At 58.1% G+C, this 15,435-nt stretch overlaps 1 protein-coding gene across 17 annotated transcripts in view; it reads right to left on the bottom strand.

Moving 5' to 3' along the window:
- Positions 1 to 15,435, bottom strand: part of BIN1 (bridging integrator 1) — a 55,661-nt gene that overhangs the window by 12,056 nt on the left and 28,170 nt on the right. For 10 of the 17 annotated variants that reach the window (XM_026510194.4, XM_044388309.3, XM_026510191.4 and 7 more), the window contains exons 3-10: positions 10,083 to 10,137; positions 9,720 to 9,814; positions 9,267 to 9,362; positions 8,212 to 8,319; positions 3,476 to 3,561; positions 3,178 to 3,253; positions 1,765 to 1,847; positions 244 to 288 (exon numbers count right to left, since the gene is read on the bottom strand). In XM_026510194.4, the coding sequence (XP_026365979.1) occupies positions 244 to 288; positions 1,765 to 1,847; positions 3,178 to 3,253; positions 3,476 to 3,561; positions 8,212 to 8,319; positions 9,267 to 9,362; positions 9,720 to 9,814; positions 10,083 to 10,137 (644 nt within the window). The remainder of the gene's footprint in view (positions 1 to 243; positions 289 to 1,764; positions 1,848 to 3,177; positions 3,254 to 3,475; positions 3,562 to 8,211; positions 8,320 to 9,266; positions 9,363 to 9,719; positions 9,815 to 10,082; positions 10,138 to 15,435) is intronic. The other 7 variants (XM_026510180.4, XM_026510185.4, XM_048214467.2 and 4 more) reach the window with 1 other exon arrangement.

The raw sequence follows: 15,435 nt of genomic DNA, 5'->3' as shown, positions 1-15,435 counted from the left end.
CCCTCCTTCCCCCCCCCCCCCACAGCCCCGAGCCCTCTGCCCCCACAACACACAGGCCACAGAGCAGCCCCGCAGCCCTGCCGGCCCCTCCCACCAGCGGCCCTGTCTGCAGCACCACACACGGGAAGACAGGTTAGGGGTTAGTGGCACCCTGAGAGCAGGGCGCTAGGTGCATGCACAGGGGCCGGCCGGCCGGGGTGCTGGCCTTAGACACCCCCACAAGGCAGCACTCGGCGCTGGTACCTGTTCTTCTTTCTGAGCAGCCGGGAGAGCAGTTTAGTTTTCTTTCTGTGGGAAGGGACGGGACGCGGAGGCCTTCATTTTGGGCATGAGTCATACCTGATTCGAGGCTGGCCTGTTCCCTTCTCTCATCAGCAGCCCCTCTGCTCAGAGGAATGCCACAGGGCAAAGCCTCCCCTAATACTCAAAGGCCATGAAGAGAGCCTGACCCTGCCCTCAGAACCCCATCGTCCAGGCCTGGGGACCCCACTGGCCTTGCTGCCAGGTGCCCTGGGATGGAGCTGAGAAAATGAGCAAAAGGAGCAGACCCGAAACAGGGCCTGATGAGCTGGGGGACACTGCCGGCCACCCACCCTGCCTGTGGTTCAGCACACAGGGGTTCTGGGGACCCACAGCGCCAGGAGGGACCGGGGTGGGGGGCCAGCTAGCCAGTGTGGGGCCTGTGAGAGGAGGCAACCGGGCAGCAAAATGGGCCACCGTGGTGCAACGGAGGTTGGCAAAGTTCCACTGCCCTCCCTGCCGGCTCAGAGCAGCCTTCTCCCACAGGAAGCGTGAATCCAGCAGCTGCACTGCCCAGGCCGGCGGCTGCTCGCCACCCTCCTCACCCATCCTGACCCTCCCACCATTACCCGGAGGCCAGGCAGGGGCAGCGCAGGGGGAGGCCTTTCCTCCCTGCAGGGACCTGGGAAATGGCCTTCTGCCCCCTACACACTCCTTGGCCTCAGGGCCCCCTGTGGGCCCCTTCCTCTCTATCACACAAATTTGGCCTTATGTTCAGGGAGAGGAGAAGCAGCAACATTCGCTGAATACCCTCTTGGTCCTAGGTGATACCCCAGGCACCCCGGGTCACAGATACATTCCACACTGTGCTGGCCCAGGTGCAAGCCAAAAAGGAAGGGAAATCCCAGACTCGCTATTGTTTCCCCTGAGCGGCAGCCAGAGGGCAAGGCACTTCTCCCCTCCCTCGCAAATCGCCTTCCCCTCAGGAAGCAGGAATCTCCTTGCAGCTGGAGGGGCCCTGAGAGGCCAGGCCAGGCCAAAGACAGGAACAAGGATGCTTTTGTGGGTATGCAGAATGCCACGCTCTGGGGATTCAGGCTTTCCCAGGAGCAGGAGCCAGAAAAGATGGCACTAGCTCCCTGCTCTCGGAGGAGGCTCAGCTCCCAGGTGGCTCAGCAGCAGTCCGGAATCATTTAGCTCCTGGGCCCCACCTCCACAGCTGCACAGGGACCCTGCCTGCTCCGACTCCACTGGTGGGGAAGGCAGGCCCAGGCCTGATCAGGCAAGGCGCAGCCTGCCCAGAAGTGCACCTTCCCTGATGGGACACACCAGAGGAACATGGGGTGCCCTACCCTATCCCCCTGAGCACAGAGAAGCCAAGCCACAAAGGCCAAACCCCCAACCCCCGGGGGCAGGGAATGCGAGCCTCGCCCTGGCCTGGCAGGAATGAGAGCCCCAGGATCCTGCCCCAGACCACACCTCTCCCCAGCCACCTAGAGCCAGAGGGCAGCGGGTGTCACACACCTGGGCTGGGCCTTGACTGTGAAGGTGTTGCTCCCGTGCTGCTTCTCCAGGCTGACCAGCACATCGTTCAGGTTCTGGTTGAGCTGCGGGAGGAACGGCAAGGAGGTGGGGAAGGCCTCGGAGGCCACCAAACAGCCCCCTTCTCCCCAGTAACATCCCTGCTTCTCCCCATACCCTAGCCCCTTCCTTGCACCCCTGCCAGGAATAAGCTTTCCTTACCACATGAGTGGGAACTGGGCACTGCACACCAAGCCCAGAAAAACCAAGGGGAAAAACGGAGGAAATGGGCTCCATTGCTAATCGTTACTGTGTCAGAGGACTTCTTTCTACTTGTAGAAACTTCCTAAAATGCCTCACACAGCTTGTACTGTTTTTAAATTTTTTTACTTGTTTTTGAAAACTAACTAGAATTCTAATTGTTAAAGTCATTTTGCCAAGATGTTTTCAGGCCACATTACAACTGCCAGAGATTTCACCAAAAGCACAGGCAAGACAAGAGGTTTATCCCATGTACCTAGGACATTACCACTACTGAGAATATTTCCCTCTTTTGCCATGGCCACCAGGAAGCTCAGAACTGAATTTTCTTCCTACTTTACATAAATGTTTCTTTCCCCCAAACACCTTTCTGTTTGTTTGTGTTTTTTTCTTTAATTTTTCATAAGTTTCTCAAATCTTTAAAGGGAGGAAGGAAAAGAAAGGGAAGACCTAAAAGGCAAGAAACCATAGTCAGGGTGATGACTAAAGAGAGGCCCCAAGCTGCTTTTCCTCCTCCCGCCCTGGGCCTAGAATCCACTACCATCACTTTGTTCCTCTGGGGCCAAGAGGCAGAGTCAGACCAACCAACGGCACAGAGGGAGAGGCTGCCAACACTGGGCTTCTCCAACTCTGCTTTGCAGTTTAACTGCCAGTTAAGTTAAAATGAAAATAACACAACATAGGAACTTAAGCTAATCAGTCCCCTTCTTACACCGGATCCTGGCAGATAAAGCAGACATTTTTCAATGTCTTAAGAAACACGAGAGAAAAATTGAGAAAATTCTGGTATTTTATTGATTATTTGCCTACGAACTAGGAAAGGTGCCACCATTCTCTGACCCAGAGCTCCCTGGGCCAACATGGACAGCTTGAGAGGGGCTGGCTCTGTCCAGGCAGGAGGATTGGACTGGGGGCAGGAAGGGGGCAGGGGCTGCGCCTATGGGTCCTGCTCACAGCCTCCCCAGCACTTCCACTGGGGCTGGACACTCTAGAATGGAGAGCTCCTGGAGGGCAAAACTAGGTAGCTCCTCCCCACAGTCCAGAGGTGGCTCTGTGGTCACTAGTGTGCACCAAACCCCAGCCGGAAAGCGGGAGCTTGGCCGGCCCCTTCCATGCCTCCAAGGCCTGAGGCCCACAGGGGTCTCCAGGCCCTACCTTACTCATCTCCTTGTGGAAGTTCTCCTCCAGGCCCGCAATGCTCTGAAACGTGTTGACATAGAAACCTACACGGCTGCGGGAGGGAAGGAGGGAAGGAAAAGGGCAAAGTGAACACACAGGTCAGTGCAGGCAGCCAGGAGAGCCACACACACACTGATACACCTCCACCCGCCCCAGAGACACAAACCGTGGGAGGGCATGGGGCCCAGCGGACAGACACAGGAGGATACCTCAGGCAGCCTCAGGAGGGAGGCCAGGGAGGGCTCAGCCCCGCGACCTCCCGACCTAGGCTCACCTGTTCCACAAGGACGGCAGCTCTTCCTGCAGATCCACGTTCATCTCCTCAAATACTTTCTGGGCTTTGATGAGCTCCTCCTCTGCCTGAGGGGCGGGACTGGTCATTCCCCTCTGCTGGGCCTCAGTCCCAGCCAGCCCAGGCCAGGTCAAGCCCACCCCCAAGACCTGCTCCTCCTAACCTCCCACCCAGTGCACTGGGACCAAGGCTCTGGGCAAGATGGGGGTGAACCAGATGAGGACACTCGGGGGGACTGCCCCATGCAGCTCCTTGGGCACCTGCAACCAGGCCTGTAGGGTCTGCTCCAGGAAGGGGAAAGCAGAGCAGCCGTAGCCAAAGGGAGAACCCCCCCATCAGGCCCAGGGGGGCCAGGAGGGAGATGAGGGGTGAGCAGGGCACAACAAGAAGGCTCTCGAGACAAGGGGCCGAGGAGCTGGGGCCTAGGAAGGAGGCAAAGGCAGACCTGAGACCCAGCCCAGCAGGGACTCTGCCCACTTATATGTGAACCCCTCTCAGGCTAAGCATCAGCCTGCTCCCCAGCTCCCTTGGCCTTGCCCTTGATGTCCCTGCCTGAAGATCTCTTTCTCAAAGCAGGTCCTACTCAGCCTCGGCCTCCTCCCTGTAGGATGTGGCATCAGAATTTCCTATCCCTACCCCTCTGTCCTCTGTGACCTGTCTCCACCAGCCGGAGGCCAGAGGCAGCAGCTCAGGCACCTCCAGAAAAGACAGGGGAAAGATGGGGGAGAGCAGGGCCAGGGGAGGAGGGAGCTAAGCTGCTGGGCAGGATGCCTGTGCTCACCTCCAAAGCCCTCACCCTACCCTACCCAGGCAGGCCCAGGGCCCTCCGGGCCTGCTCATACCCACCAGCAGGTGGCGCTAAGGCCCCATCCCACAACCAAAGACTGTAGGGAACAAGGCTCCAGGCGGAGGCCAAGGCAAGGGTAGGGGTGAGTCACAGACCCTGGGCAGAGAAGGGGATCTGCTAGCTCATTTGGAGGGCGCTGCTGGAAAGAGTGACTCAGGGGGGTGACTTGGATTCAAGGTCTGAGTCACAACCCAGGAACGTGGCAGGCCCCTCCCCGGAGAACACTTCCCGCCAGCAGCCTTACATTCTCAGGCCTTCTGGCAAAGACAGCCAACTGGCCAGAAGGCCAAACTGCCACAAAGCGCACGATTTCCCCAGCCCACCCAGCTGTCCCATCCAGCTTCAGGCACCAGGTCAGCGCCCGTCAGCCCATATCCCTGCTGTGCCAGGCCTCCCCAGCCTCGGTGATGGGGATGGGGCTGGAGGAGAGAGGGGCCACCCTGCTGCCAACTACAATTACCTTCAGGTTGTCAGAACTCGCTAGAATGAACATAAGCCCTATGCCTAATTTTTTAAATCTAATTTAAAAATTAAAGGTAGAGTAGGGGAAAAAAAGAAAGAAAGAAAAGAAATGTCTGTTTGAGCACGCATGCCTTGGGCAGCTCCTGGAGAGGGTCAGATCCAGCAGGTCTTCCCCGCCTTACCCCACTGGGCATCCCAATACCTGAGTGGAGGCCAACAACGTGAGTCTATACAACCCACAGAATGAATGACTCACAGGTCTAACCACGAGTGCTGGCACTATCACACATCCCTCTGACCTAACTGCCAAGGGCCTGGCTCAAGGTTCCCCAGGAACCTGCCTTGGTCCAGCTCCCATGCCCCCAGAGACCACCTCATCATGGCGATTCAGCCACCACCCCACGATGCTGGTCCTAACTCCTCAAATGAACATCTGTGACAATGATGGCGACAATGGCACAGCAGCTCATTGCCACAGGCCAAGCCCCAGTCACATGCCCAGCAACGCTGCAAAGAACAGGGTGGCCCTATTTTAGTGTTCCTGGAACTCAGGGTCTGTGTCTGTTATTCCCTTTGGGTCACATTCCTCATATTCTGGCTGTTTCAGAAGCACTTGGGGTGGCAGGAAGTCTGGGGAGAGCTGTCCATTGTTGGGCAGGCTTTGCAGCCCCCGTGGCTCAATTAGATGCTGATGGATACATACAGCAGGCCAAAACAGGCCCGCTTACCATGCTGCAGGGCACCAGGGTCCTGCAGGCAGGTCTTAGGGGACCATGGCCAGTGCGGAGAGCAGCTCAGAACGAGCCCACAGGATATGTGGTGCTGGTCCGCTGGAGGGAGCACAGCTTCACCAGGTCACACTCCCCCCCAAAGTCAAGTTAGCCAGCAGGGCAGTCCCAGGACCCCAGTGCCCCAGCTCACAGTCAGACAGCTGCCCATGGGAACTCAGAAGGCTCCCCTGCTTCCAGCCAGGCATGAGGCAGGGTGGGGGCAGAAAGAGGATACATTCAAATAAAAATTGGGTCCAAATGGGAAAGCCAATTTGGCCGAAAGGCCAAACATCTGCAGTCCAACATCCAAAAATGAGATCATGTGCCTTAGCCTCCCTAGTGGCTCCCCTGAGGTAGGGGTGTGTGGCCCTCCCAGCAGGGTCCCCCACCCACACCCATCTCAGGAGCCCAAAAACAGCCATGGGCACTACCCGCAAGCCCCATAGTCTCTCAGGGGGGAAAGAAATTTCTCTCAGGGGCGCCAGAAATTTTCACCTGGTCTCCTGCCAAACCCATTTCAGGGACAATTATGCAGAAACCCTGGCTCTGGGTCAGTGGCCCCATCCCCCTCCATCCAGAAGTCCCGAACTCTACAGAGAGGGCTGGTGCTCTGGCCTGTAGCCCCTCCTCCACCTCCCTCGGACAATCTCCCCCAGACTTTGGAGATCCAGCATCACCCCAGCCTCAGGGTGGGGCTGTCCCCAACTCCAAAGTCAGCCCATAACTTTGGCCTAAAAGAAATCAGGCAGTAAGTCAGGTAAGAAATTGGGCCACAAGCCCGTGCTGAGCCCAGAGCTCTCCACATCACAAGCATTCAACACATGTGGGCTGAAGATGATGAAATCAGGAGATGGCCCAGAAAAAATGGGGCAGCTGCCCAAAGAGAAACCCAACCTTGTGGGTCAGGGCTTCGTCACCTGCCCCCACCTCAGGACCATGAAGGGGCGCTGGAGTCCTGTCCGTTTCACTGGAGAGAAAATCATGAGGCCACCTCTCCCAGGGTATATCTAGTGGTCCCTGGCCACGCTGTGCTCACCCAGAACCCAGCCCATCCCAAGGGCAGAGGGCTGAGAAGAGTGAAGTATTGTCAGGGTATTAGGATTGGTCAGGAGTTTTGTACAAAGAGCCCCCTCCGAGAAGCCCTCCAGAACCACTGTGGTGTATAGTTTGCCCTTCATGAAACTCCCAAAAAGCAGACCTTTTAGGCCCCACGTCTCAGCATCCCAGCCACACTTGAAGAGCCCTGCCAGGGCTCCCCGTCCATGAGCATCATGAGGACCCACAGCAAGGGTCCCTGTGCATTGGGAATTTTGCCTCTCTGGGCAGGTCTGTCTCTTCAAATTCTAGATAGCCTCTCAGCTTTTATGAGGCTTGAAGGACAACACATGTCAGGACAGGAGCCCTCAGAGAGGACAAGTGGCTCAGAGGCTTTCCTGCGTTCCCAGAGGCTAGGATTTCATACAGTCTCAGGACTACCAGAGACTCGGGCACGAAGCAACAGACTGGGGCCCACCCCAGCTTGACCAGAGCCCCAAGCCTCTCTCAGCCCCCCACATTTGACCTCAGGTCTCATCTGAAGCAGGAGCTCTCTCAGCAGAGGCATTTGAAACCGGCCCTGCCCCCCAACCCAGGAAAGGGACTGAGCCCTCCCCCGCCCGGGCACTGCAAGACAGGCGCCCAGCGCGCCAAGGACAGGACAACAGACCAGAAGGCGCCAGCACGTGCAAGGTTAGAAGCCAGTGTCACCTGATTTCGGAGCAGGTTAGTTTGAGCTACGAGATGAGCCTGCAGTTTGCCTTGGCACCACTGGGGGGCAGCTTTCTCAAGCAGCGAGACAGGCTGGGGGTAGGGAGCGGAGGTCAAGGCAAAGGAGAGTGGAGAAACAGGAGGGAGACGGGGAGAGAGAAACAGAGACACAGATATTAAACACCAAGTCCAAACGTTCCAAATGCAGTGACAGACAAGCTGGCCAACCCTCCAGGGGGCCAGCCCCCCAGCAGGGAAAGGCCTCTTGAGACTAAGAGAATTAAAAGGAACCCTGGGCAAGGGGCAGAGAAAGGGGTGAACTCCAACTGCAAAGCAAAATGTGAGAATCGTTAGCAGGGGCAGAGGGGCTCAGCAAGCTTGGTCCGGCCCGGGGTGGGTGGGGAGGGGGGGATCCACCCTCAGCCCCTCACTTGTGGACAGTGTGACCAGCTCAAGTCCTGTGCCCTCAGGCTTGTTCCAGCGGAGACAGGGTCACATCGGATCCCATGACAGAATTCCACTCAGAGCATGCCAGGTCGGGCGGGGCCGCTCCAGTGAAACCCAAGCCAGGCCTGTTCTCATCCTGGAAAGTGGCCTCAGAGCAGGGCGGAGGGCCCAGGGCCCAGGGCAAGCACCAGAGGATGGGCAGGAAGTGGGCAATCACCCAGGCGCCCACAAGGGCCTTCCCCTCACCTGCCGTGCGCCCTGAAGCATCCCCCACCCCACTCACTCTCTGGGACTGGTCACCAGCTGTAAACCCACCCCGCCCCAGGGGAGCAGTAATAACAAACAGTGCAGAGGGGTGCAGTGAGCACAGCACAAAAAGAAGGCCCCTCCAGGTGACTTGGGACCCCCCTTTAGACTCTCCCCTAGCCCCACCCTCCAGCCCTTACCTTGGCAATTTTGGCTTCATCCTTCTTTTTGGCGGTTTGGAGGGACTCGTAATGGTGCCGGGCGCTGTCATAGTCCACCAGCTTCCGCCCTCGCTTGGCAATGCGTGACTGGAGGACAGAAGGAGGTGAGAGGATTGCTGAACAGGCCCTGGCACCCATGCTGGGATGCTGATCCAGGCTGGGCCCAGAGAAACTGGGCTGTGGGCACTGGGAACTGGATGAAGCCGAAGGGCCCAGGGCAGTGGACCCCAGGCTCAAGAAGTGCATCTAATGCATGCTCGAAACACTTGCTCCAACATTTCTGGGGGCAAAGAGCTCACCCCTTCAAGGCAGCCCATGCCCTCGGGGGTCCTTTCTTATACAGAGGTCAAACCATTGCCTTCAATATTCAGCCATTTTTGCCAGTACCCACCAGCCAGCACTGTGTGCGACACGCCTCTGCCCTCCTGGACCCCGGGCTTCTCTACTCACAGACTACCACCATCGGCCCCCCTTGCACACTCCCCATAAGGCATCTTGAGAAGTCCAAGGTATCTGCATTGGGTGGCCATGGGGGCCAGCATGGAGCCCAACCCCCAAGGGATCAGGTCAAGCACAACAGTCACCGCCTGGCCTCAACACCTCTGCTTCCATGTCTGCGGCACCTGGGGCTCACTGGCCGCAGTGGAGGGCACCTATTAGGCACACGTGCTCAGGCCTTACATCCCCTTATCATCCCTTATACAACCCTATAGTCACTCCACAGTGACATGGCCACACACACATACATGCACCATGGGGTCTCCTCCCAAAGTCCGGAGACCCAAAAGCACGGGGCCCCAAAGCTCTCAGCTCAGAAAGCCTAGGTCTGGTGGCTGGGGGGCTTGCCTCAGAGGGAGCAGCCCTGGAGGGATGAACTGCCCAGTGAGGGAGATGCCTGCCTTCAGGGCAGAGTCACCTCAGGGCCTGAGCCAGCTCTAGGCTGACCCCTTCCCCCATCCTTCTATCCCCCCTTCAACTCCCCCGCACAGGCTACCAGGCCAGAGCAGGACAGATCTACAAAGAGCGCCCCTCACCTTGATGTCAGGGAACTGGCCCAGGTACGTGTCCATGGTCAGCAGTGCCTGGTCCACCAGCTTCTGATGGTAATCCAGCCAGAGGAGGTCATTGTTCTGGAGGAAGTGAGCACTCATGAGTACACAGCCCAGTGTTGGCGGGGTGGGGGGGCCTGGGCCACACCCAGTCCCCAGCTCTCTCCTCCCAGAGACCTGGGGTTCGCAGCTCAGAGGCTTCGCGGAACCTCAGGTCCCCTGGCTGTAAAATGGGGGTAGTAACTCCTGCCCTATGGCCTCTCCCAGGGCAACTATAAGGGAACAGATAAGCCCAGGGTCAAGGAGGGAAGGTGACTTGCCCAAGGGCACACAGCATGTGAATGCCCGGAAACCAGAAGGGCTTGTCCCAGAGGGCAAGACAGGGCTGAGACCAGAGGGCCCTCTGGGAATGACCGAGGTCACCTGCCTCACACTTACCTCAGCTATCTTGTTTGCTTCATCCCTGCCAGGCCAGTCGGGCTCGTACATCTCCTGCAGACATTCATTCAGTTTCTTGGAGGCCTCGTGCATGGCTGTGGGGCAGAAGGGCCATGCTGCAGCCAGGGCCACGGGGAAACAAAGACGAAGGCAGGGGAGGGACAGGGAGGGTCACCCTTGCTCCCACCTCGAAGGCCCAGGAGGTATGTGGGTCCCCACTGCCAGTACTTACTCCTCCACCACAAACCCTGGTCCCCACCCCAGCTCTGCCCCCATTAGCTTCATGTGGCAAAGACCCCTTAATGTCCCATGAAGCCCACCTACCCAGACCAGGTCTGCCCCAGGAGCCCCCCTGCCCCTTACCCTTGACTGAGGCCAGGTAGGTCCGGAGATCCTTCTGCAGTCGTGTGCCCTCAGTCTGCAAAGAGAAAGACAAGGCCAGGGTGAGGGCCTGGGGCACACACTGTACCTGACCCTGTCCTTCCTACACTCCGTGTGGACAACCGCAGGCTGCTCCTGATGGCCGCCCCAGAGCAGCTGTCCTCCTCAGGGCAGGACTGGAGAAGACAAGACCCGTGCAACAGCTCCCGGGCACAGCCTGGCCCAGAGCACCCCTCGGAGCACAGGGCAGCTACCGCCTCTTGGGCCACAAATGCGAGCTGAGTATCCAGGGCTTCTCAGCACCGCCCCTGCCTCAGGAACCTGTGTGCCAAGCGATATTCCTCCTGGTTCGTCAGCACCTATCTCTTCTGGGCACTCTTCTCAGCCCTGTAAGGAAGGCAGGAAAGTAGAGACCCTTCCACCCTAAACAAGGCACTGGGGGCACAGACTGAATGACACACGTGACACAGCACACACGTACAATGGGACTGGAGTACACCAGGCGTGCCCTCAGACAACCACGGACCAGGGGACCAATGAGCATAGAATGCAGGAGTGAAACACCCAGCACCTTGCCCCCAAAGCTTAGGCCAGCAGCCTCCCACTGCATCGTGCCAGGGACAGAGGATGGCCCTGGAGGGGCTGGGGTGGGCAGGCTGTGGAAGGTGGAAGGGAATGGCTTAGCCAGGCTGCAGAGAAGCGGGGGCTCGTGCCCACGACTCTCAGGACACTGCCCCAGCCAAGAGGGAGGATATAGGATGTAGAAGGAAAAGACTGGCCAGGGGACTGGGCCAGACAGTGAAGGCTCTGAGCTGGGGAGGCAGCCCCAGGGACTTGCTGAGATAGTAGGACCAGCAGAGAGGATGGACCCGTCCCTCTGGATTGTTAATACCACATACGGCAGGAGCAGGAAAACTGAGCCCCGGGTGAGAGAGGGGGTGAACAGGCTGAGGCAACAGGTGGAGTACAAGAGCACCAACAGTGAGATGCTGGAGTTTCCAGAAGCCATGTGCAAAGGGAGAGAGAGCACACACAGGCTTTGGGGTTATGGAGACCCATCCAACTCTGGCCCTCACTAGACATGTAGCCCTAAGCAAGCGACCAAACCTCTCTGAGCCTCGGTCTCTTCATCTGTCAGGTGGGATGAATGACCCCTGCCTGGCAGACCACATGCTAATGTGTGCTCAGAAGACCAGCATAAGTGGCTAGGCCAGGCCCCTAGCCTTGAAGGCCAGCTGCACGAGATGGGCTTCATGCTGAGGATGGTGATGTGGGGCAGCGGGGGGACATGAGGAGAGAGGGCTTGTGGAGGGCCAAGGATGGCAGTGTCAGAAGCTGGCTTCTGTGGGGGAAGAGCACCTTCCTGGCATCTCCCTGCCTGATGCTGCTCACATCTCAGCAATACCCTTGTTCTGGATCCCCTTGTCTCTGTGGAGGGCTAGACAGACACAGACCCAGAAAGAAGCCACAGTCCCTCTCCTGGCCTGCCTGGTGCCTCTGCAGGAGATGAAAGGTGGTCTCCACTCCAGCTGAGGGCAAGCAGGGACACAACCAGCCTTCTAGGCACACCCCAGGCACCCTCAAACCTCTCCTGTCCCCCCTGGAAACAGGCTCTCCCTCCTCATAGCCAGGGCCTGCTCTCCCGGTGTCCTCAGAGCATCACACACAGGATGCCCAGTGGGGCTGGCTCTTTCCCTACACCCATCACCGTAGCATCATGGTCCCCACCTGACAAATGAGGGCGCTGAGAGGTTCGGTGACTTGCCCGGTGCTGCACAGACTGGTAGAACCAGTAAGAACCCCCACAGCCTGGGCACTCAGGCCCCATAGGCAGCTGCCTATTCAATATGATGAATGCTTCCAGAAGACAGTAGAGGTTTCGTGCAGGGAGGGTTCCAGGGCAGTGCATAAGATGTACAATTAGGGGAAAAAAAAAAACCCTCTCTAATATTCCTTCAATCCCCACAGACCACAGAGTAGCCTATAGAACCCTGGCCACACGGAATTCTGAGGAACTTCAAAGTTTGAGGCCTGCTATCAAAGATTAAAGGAAGAAACAAAGGCCAATCCACAGCATCCAAACCTCTCTGGAATTCCATCAGGGGTCAGATGTGGGCCGTGTGGGACTGGGAATGGGGAAGGGCCCGTCCCACTCTTGACGCTTTGGTGATGGAGATGAGGATTCAAACATGTGCGTGATGCGATGCTGTTGCACTCATCTGATGCCACAGAATCTTCCAGACTCGGTTTCTCTTCCTGCCAAGCCTCCATCATCTCACTCCCCTCCCCCACCATCCTGCGAGCGCCTGTCCACGCTGCACCCCGAGGAAGGGGTCTCCCGAGGGGCGGGTTGCTATGCATGCCTAGGGCCTCAGGCCGTACCAGGGCCCCTTGTGCTTCCCAAACAAGGCCACACTGTGAGCAGCCACACTGGGTACAGATGTGCAAGGGGCCGCCCAGAGCACTGCCTCGCGTGTGCCAACTGCAGCTGGGCCGCTAAGCCACACTCCCAGTCAGTCCGCGGGATCAGGCACAGCCCTCCCCATGCAGCTGCCTCCTGCAGGGCAGTGCCAGGCAGGCCAATGCAGAACCTGTGTGTCTGCTCCCACACCGGCTCCCGTGGCCCCCCAGTAGGGCACCTGAGGAACAACTCTCTGGAGGTTCCTAGGGCTTTAACATACTCCTTGCAGAGCAGCTGAGGGAAGAATAAAGTTCTGGAGCACAGTCCCTTCAGTCTGCTCTCCTGGCTCTGGACTCAGGAGTCTGGAAGGACACCAAAACCCGGTACCAACACCCAGTGTAACTCCACAGGGGTGGCTTGGCCAGCACCCCACATCCCTGCTATACCTCCCCTGACAACAGCCCCCCACCAGTGGTCTGAAGATCCAAGCCCTCATCTTCCCAGTGGGTTTGGGGGGCAGGGACATCCCTCCCATATGGACTCCCTCTGGCCCCAGCTGACTCATGCCCCGCTGCAGTCAGTTCCAGAGGGTCTTCACTCTATAGCCAGGGATGCCCTCTCTGAGCAGAGCAGGCCCTAAGAACAAGAAGGAATCCGACCTGTCCCACCTCAGCAACAGACAAGCCAACAGCAATAATGAGCCCTGGGGTGCAAGCTACAGGTGGTCCCAGGAGGAAGAGCCTGGCCCACTCACCTCCCCACCACTAACCCCCAGCTCAGGTCCAACGCAGGCCTTCCTGGGAGCCATCCTGGGTCCTCTGAGTGGGCCAAGCTCGGTTTCTCAGTGCAGGGACAGAAGGCAGCAGTGCCAAGACTGTGCCGAGTAGGCCCAGGAAGAGCCATGAAACCTGCCCCCGGTGAGAGCAGGGGACGGCAAACTGACCTATGCCCTTACCTAGGGCACCTACAGGGGTAGAAGATTTGCTTCCTTGAAGGTCATATTCCCTGCCATTCTAGTCCCTGAATAGTACTGAGCCCACTGTGCTTGGTGTTCACAGATAAAGAGCAGGAGAACACTCAGCTTCCAGACTTCCCACGTTCAACCTCCACCCCACCTTTTCCAGGATCGCCCAAGCCCAGGGCCCCAGCCACACCCACACACCCATCAATTCCAGAACGACGTGGCTGCCTTAACCCCCAAGAGGGTTACCCCAAGTCTCAAATGGGAGCTCTACCCCCTTATTTGGTCCCTGAAAAGCCAGCTACCCCACCCAAGCTGAAGGCAGACAGAGCCCCAGCTCAAGCGACCACTCCACGTCCACCTCCAGGGGCCACCAGCACTGACTACCTTCAGCGCGGGCCCCACTGCCTGGCCCTCTGCCCGGGATCACTGAGTGACTCCTTGTCCAGAGCCAGGGCCCAGGGAGGATGACTCTGAGGGACGAAAGTGGACAGTAATGCTCTGGTCCCAGCACTGGGGCCAGGCCACAGGGAACCCCCAGACGTGTACTTTGTTCGCCTTCCGCCAAACAGCCCTGCTGATGAGGCAGGCCCATCACCCCTGCTCAGCTCAGCAGCTGCCCTAATCTTTCTCCCCAGCCCAGCCAGTCATCCTCAGGACTGGGGCTCTGCCCCAGAGAGGGAACCTGAGAGTGGACAGATCTGGACGCCACACCCTGTGTGTCCTTGGAAGAGTCGCTTAACCCCACGGAGCTTCAAGTCCCTCATCTATAAAACGAAGGGAATGTCAGCTTCCGCCTCAAGAACGCAAGGTCCAAGCCTGTAAACACAAACAGTACGTAGTCTAGAGTAGGGACTCTAGAAACAGTGATTCCCTAGAAGACTTTCAGAGCATCCCACAGCCTGAGGAAGCCAGCCGAGTAGGGGACATACCCAGGGGCTTTCATCAGAAAGAGTCAGAAGCAAAGACTTTAGGCTTCTTGTCCAAGACTCCATTTTGCAAGTGAAAAAACTGAAGCCAAAGGAGCAGGGGCTCACCCAGGACCATAGGGGCAGTAGACAGCTCTGACATGGCACATACCTGGGCCTTGAAACACCTCCCATTCATGGCCAGGGGACAAGTGGCCATGAGGGCGCCCATCCCTGCCCTAAGGAGCCTCTCCACTGAGCTCCACTGGCAGGCGAGGGGGGTGGACTTGGCCCTGGAGACTTTCCCAGCTGCTCTCCGCACCCCTCTTCCATCATGCCTCTGCCCAACCCTGGCCCTCTCCCATCATGCCCCCTACCCCCTGGCCCTCTCCAGAATGCTCCCTGGGCACTCTCTTAGCATGCCCCCCACTCTCACCCAGTTTGCCCCCTACTCTCTCCCAGCATGCCCCCCAGGCCTCTCCTAGCATACCCCCCCCCCCAGTGTCACCCAGCATGCTCCTCAGCCCTCTCCCAGCATGCTCCCCAGCTCCCAGCTCCTGGCCAGCACTGCCAAAGTTCTCCAAAGAAAGCCCCCTCCCCCAGGTTCCATTCCAGCTGCAGAAGCATCCGTGGGCACCTTCAATGCTTTCAGGGGCCTCAGACATGAACAGGGAGTACAGAGAGGCCTGGGCCTTCCCAGCCCCAAGTCTGGGCCTATTTGGTCCCTTTCCTAGCACAGCTTAGACCATGACACCACCCCACAAGCCCATTCCCATTCCTTGTGGCCCCTCCTGGCCTCTATCCCCATCTGTTACTGGGGCCATGGCCCAGCTCTCCCCCACTTCCTGCCACCATGCCCTACAGAGAGGGGAGAATTACCAGGGTCATCTCATTCCCCACTTCTGTATCTTCAGATACAGTCACAGAAGTGGCTAATTCTGGGGGCACCTGAGTGGCCCAGTTGGTTAAGCATCTGACTCTTGATCTCAGCTCAGTTGTTGATCTCAGGGTCATAGGGAAAAAAAAAAGTGGCTAATTTTAGACTTAGAAGATTTATGTAAGGGA

The sequence above is a fragment of the Ursus arctos genome, unplaced genomic scaffold (assembly GCF_023065955.2).
Source record: "Ursus arctos isolate Adak ecotype North America unplaced genomic scaffold, UrsArc2.0 scaffold_1, whole genome shotgun sequence".
Taxonomy (NCBI): domain Eukaryota; kingdom Metazoa; phylum Chordata; class Mammalia; order Carnivora; family Ursidae; genus Ursus; species Ursus arctos.
Note: the sequence above shows the minus strand (reverse complement) of the source record. Positions and strands in the feature narration are given on the sequence as shown.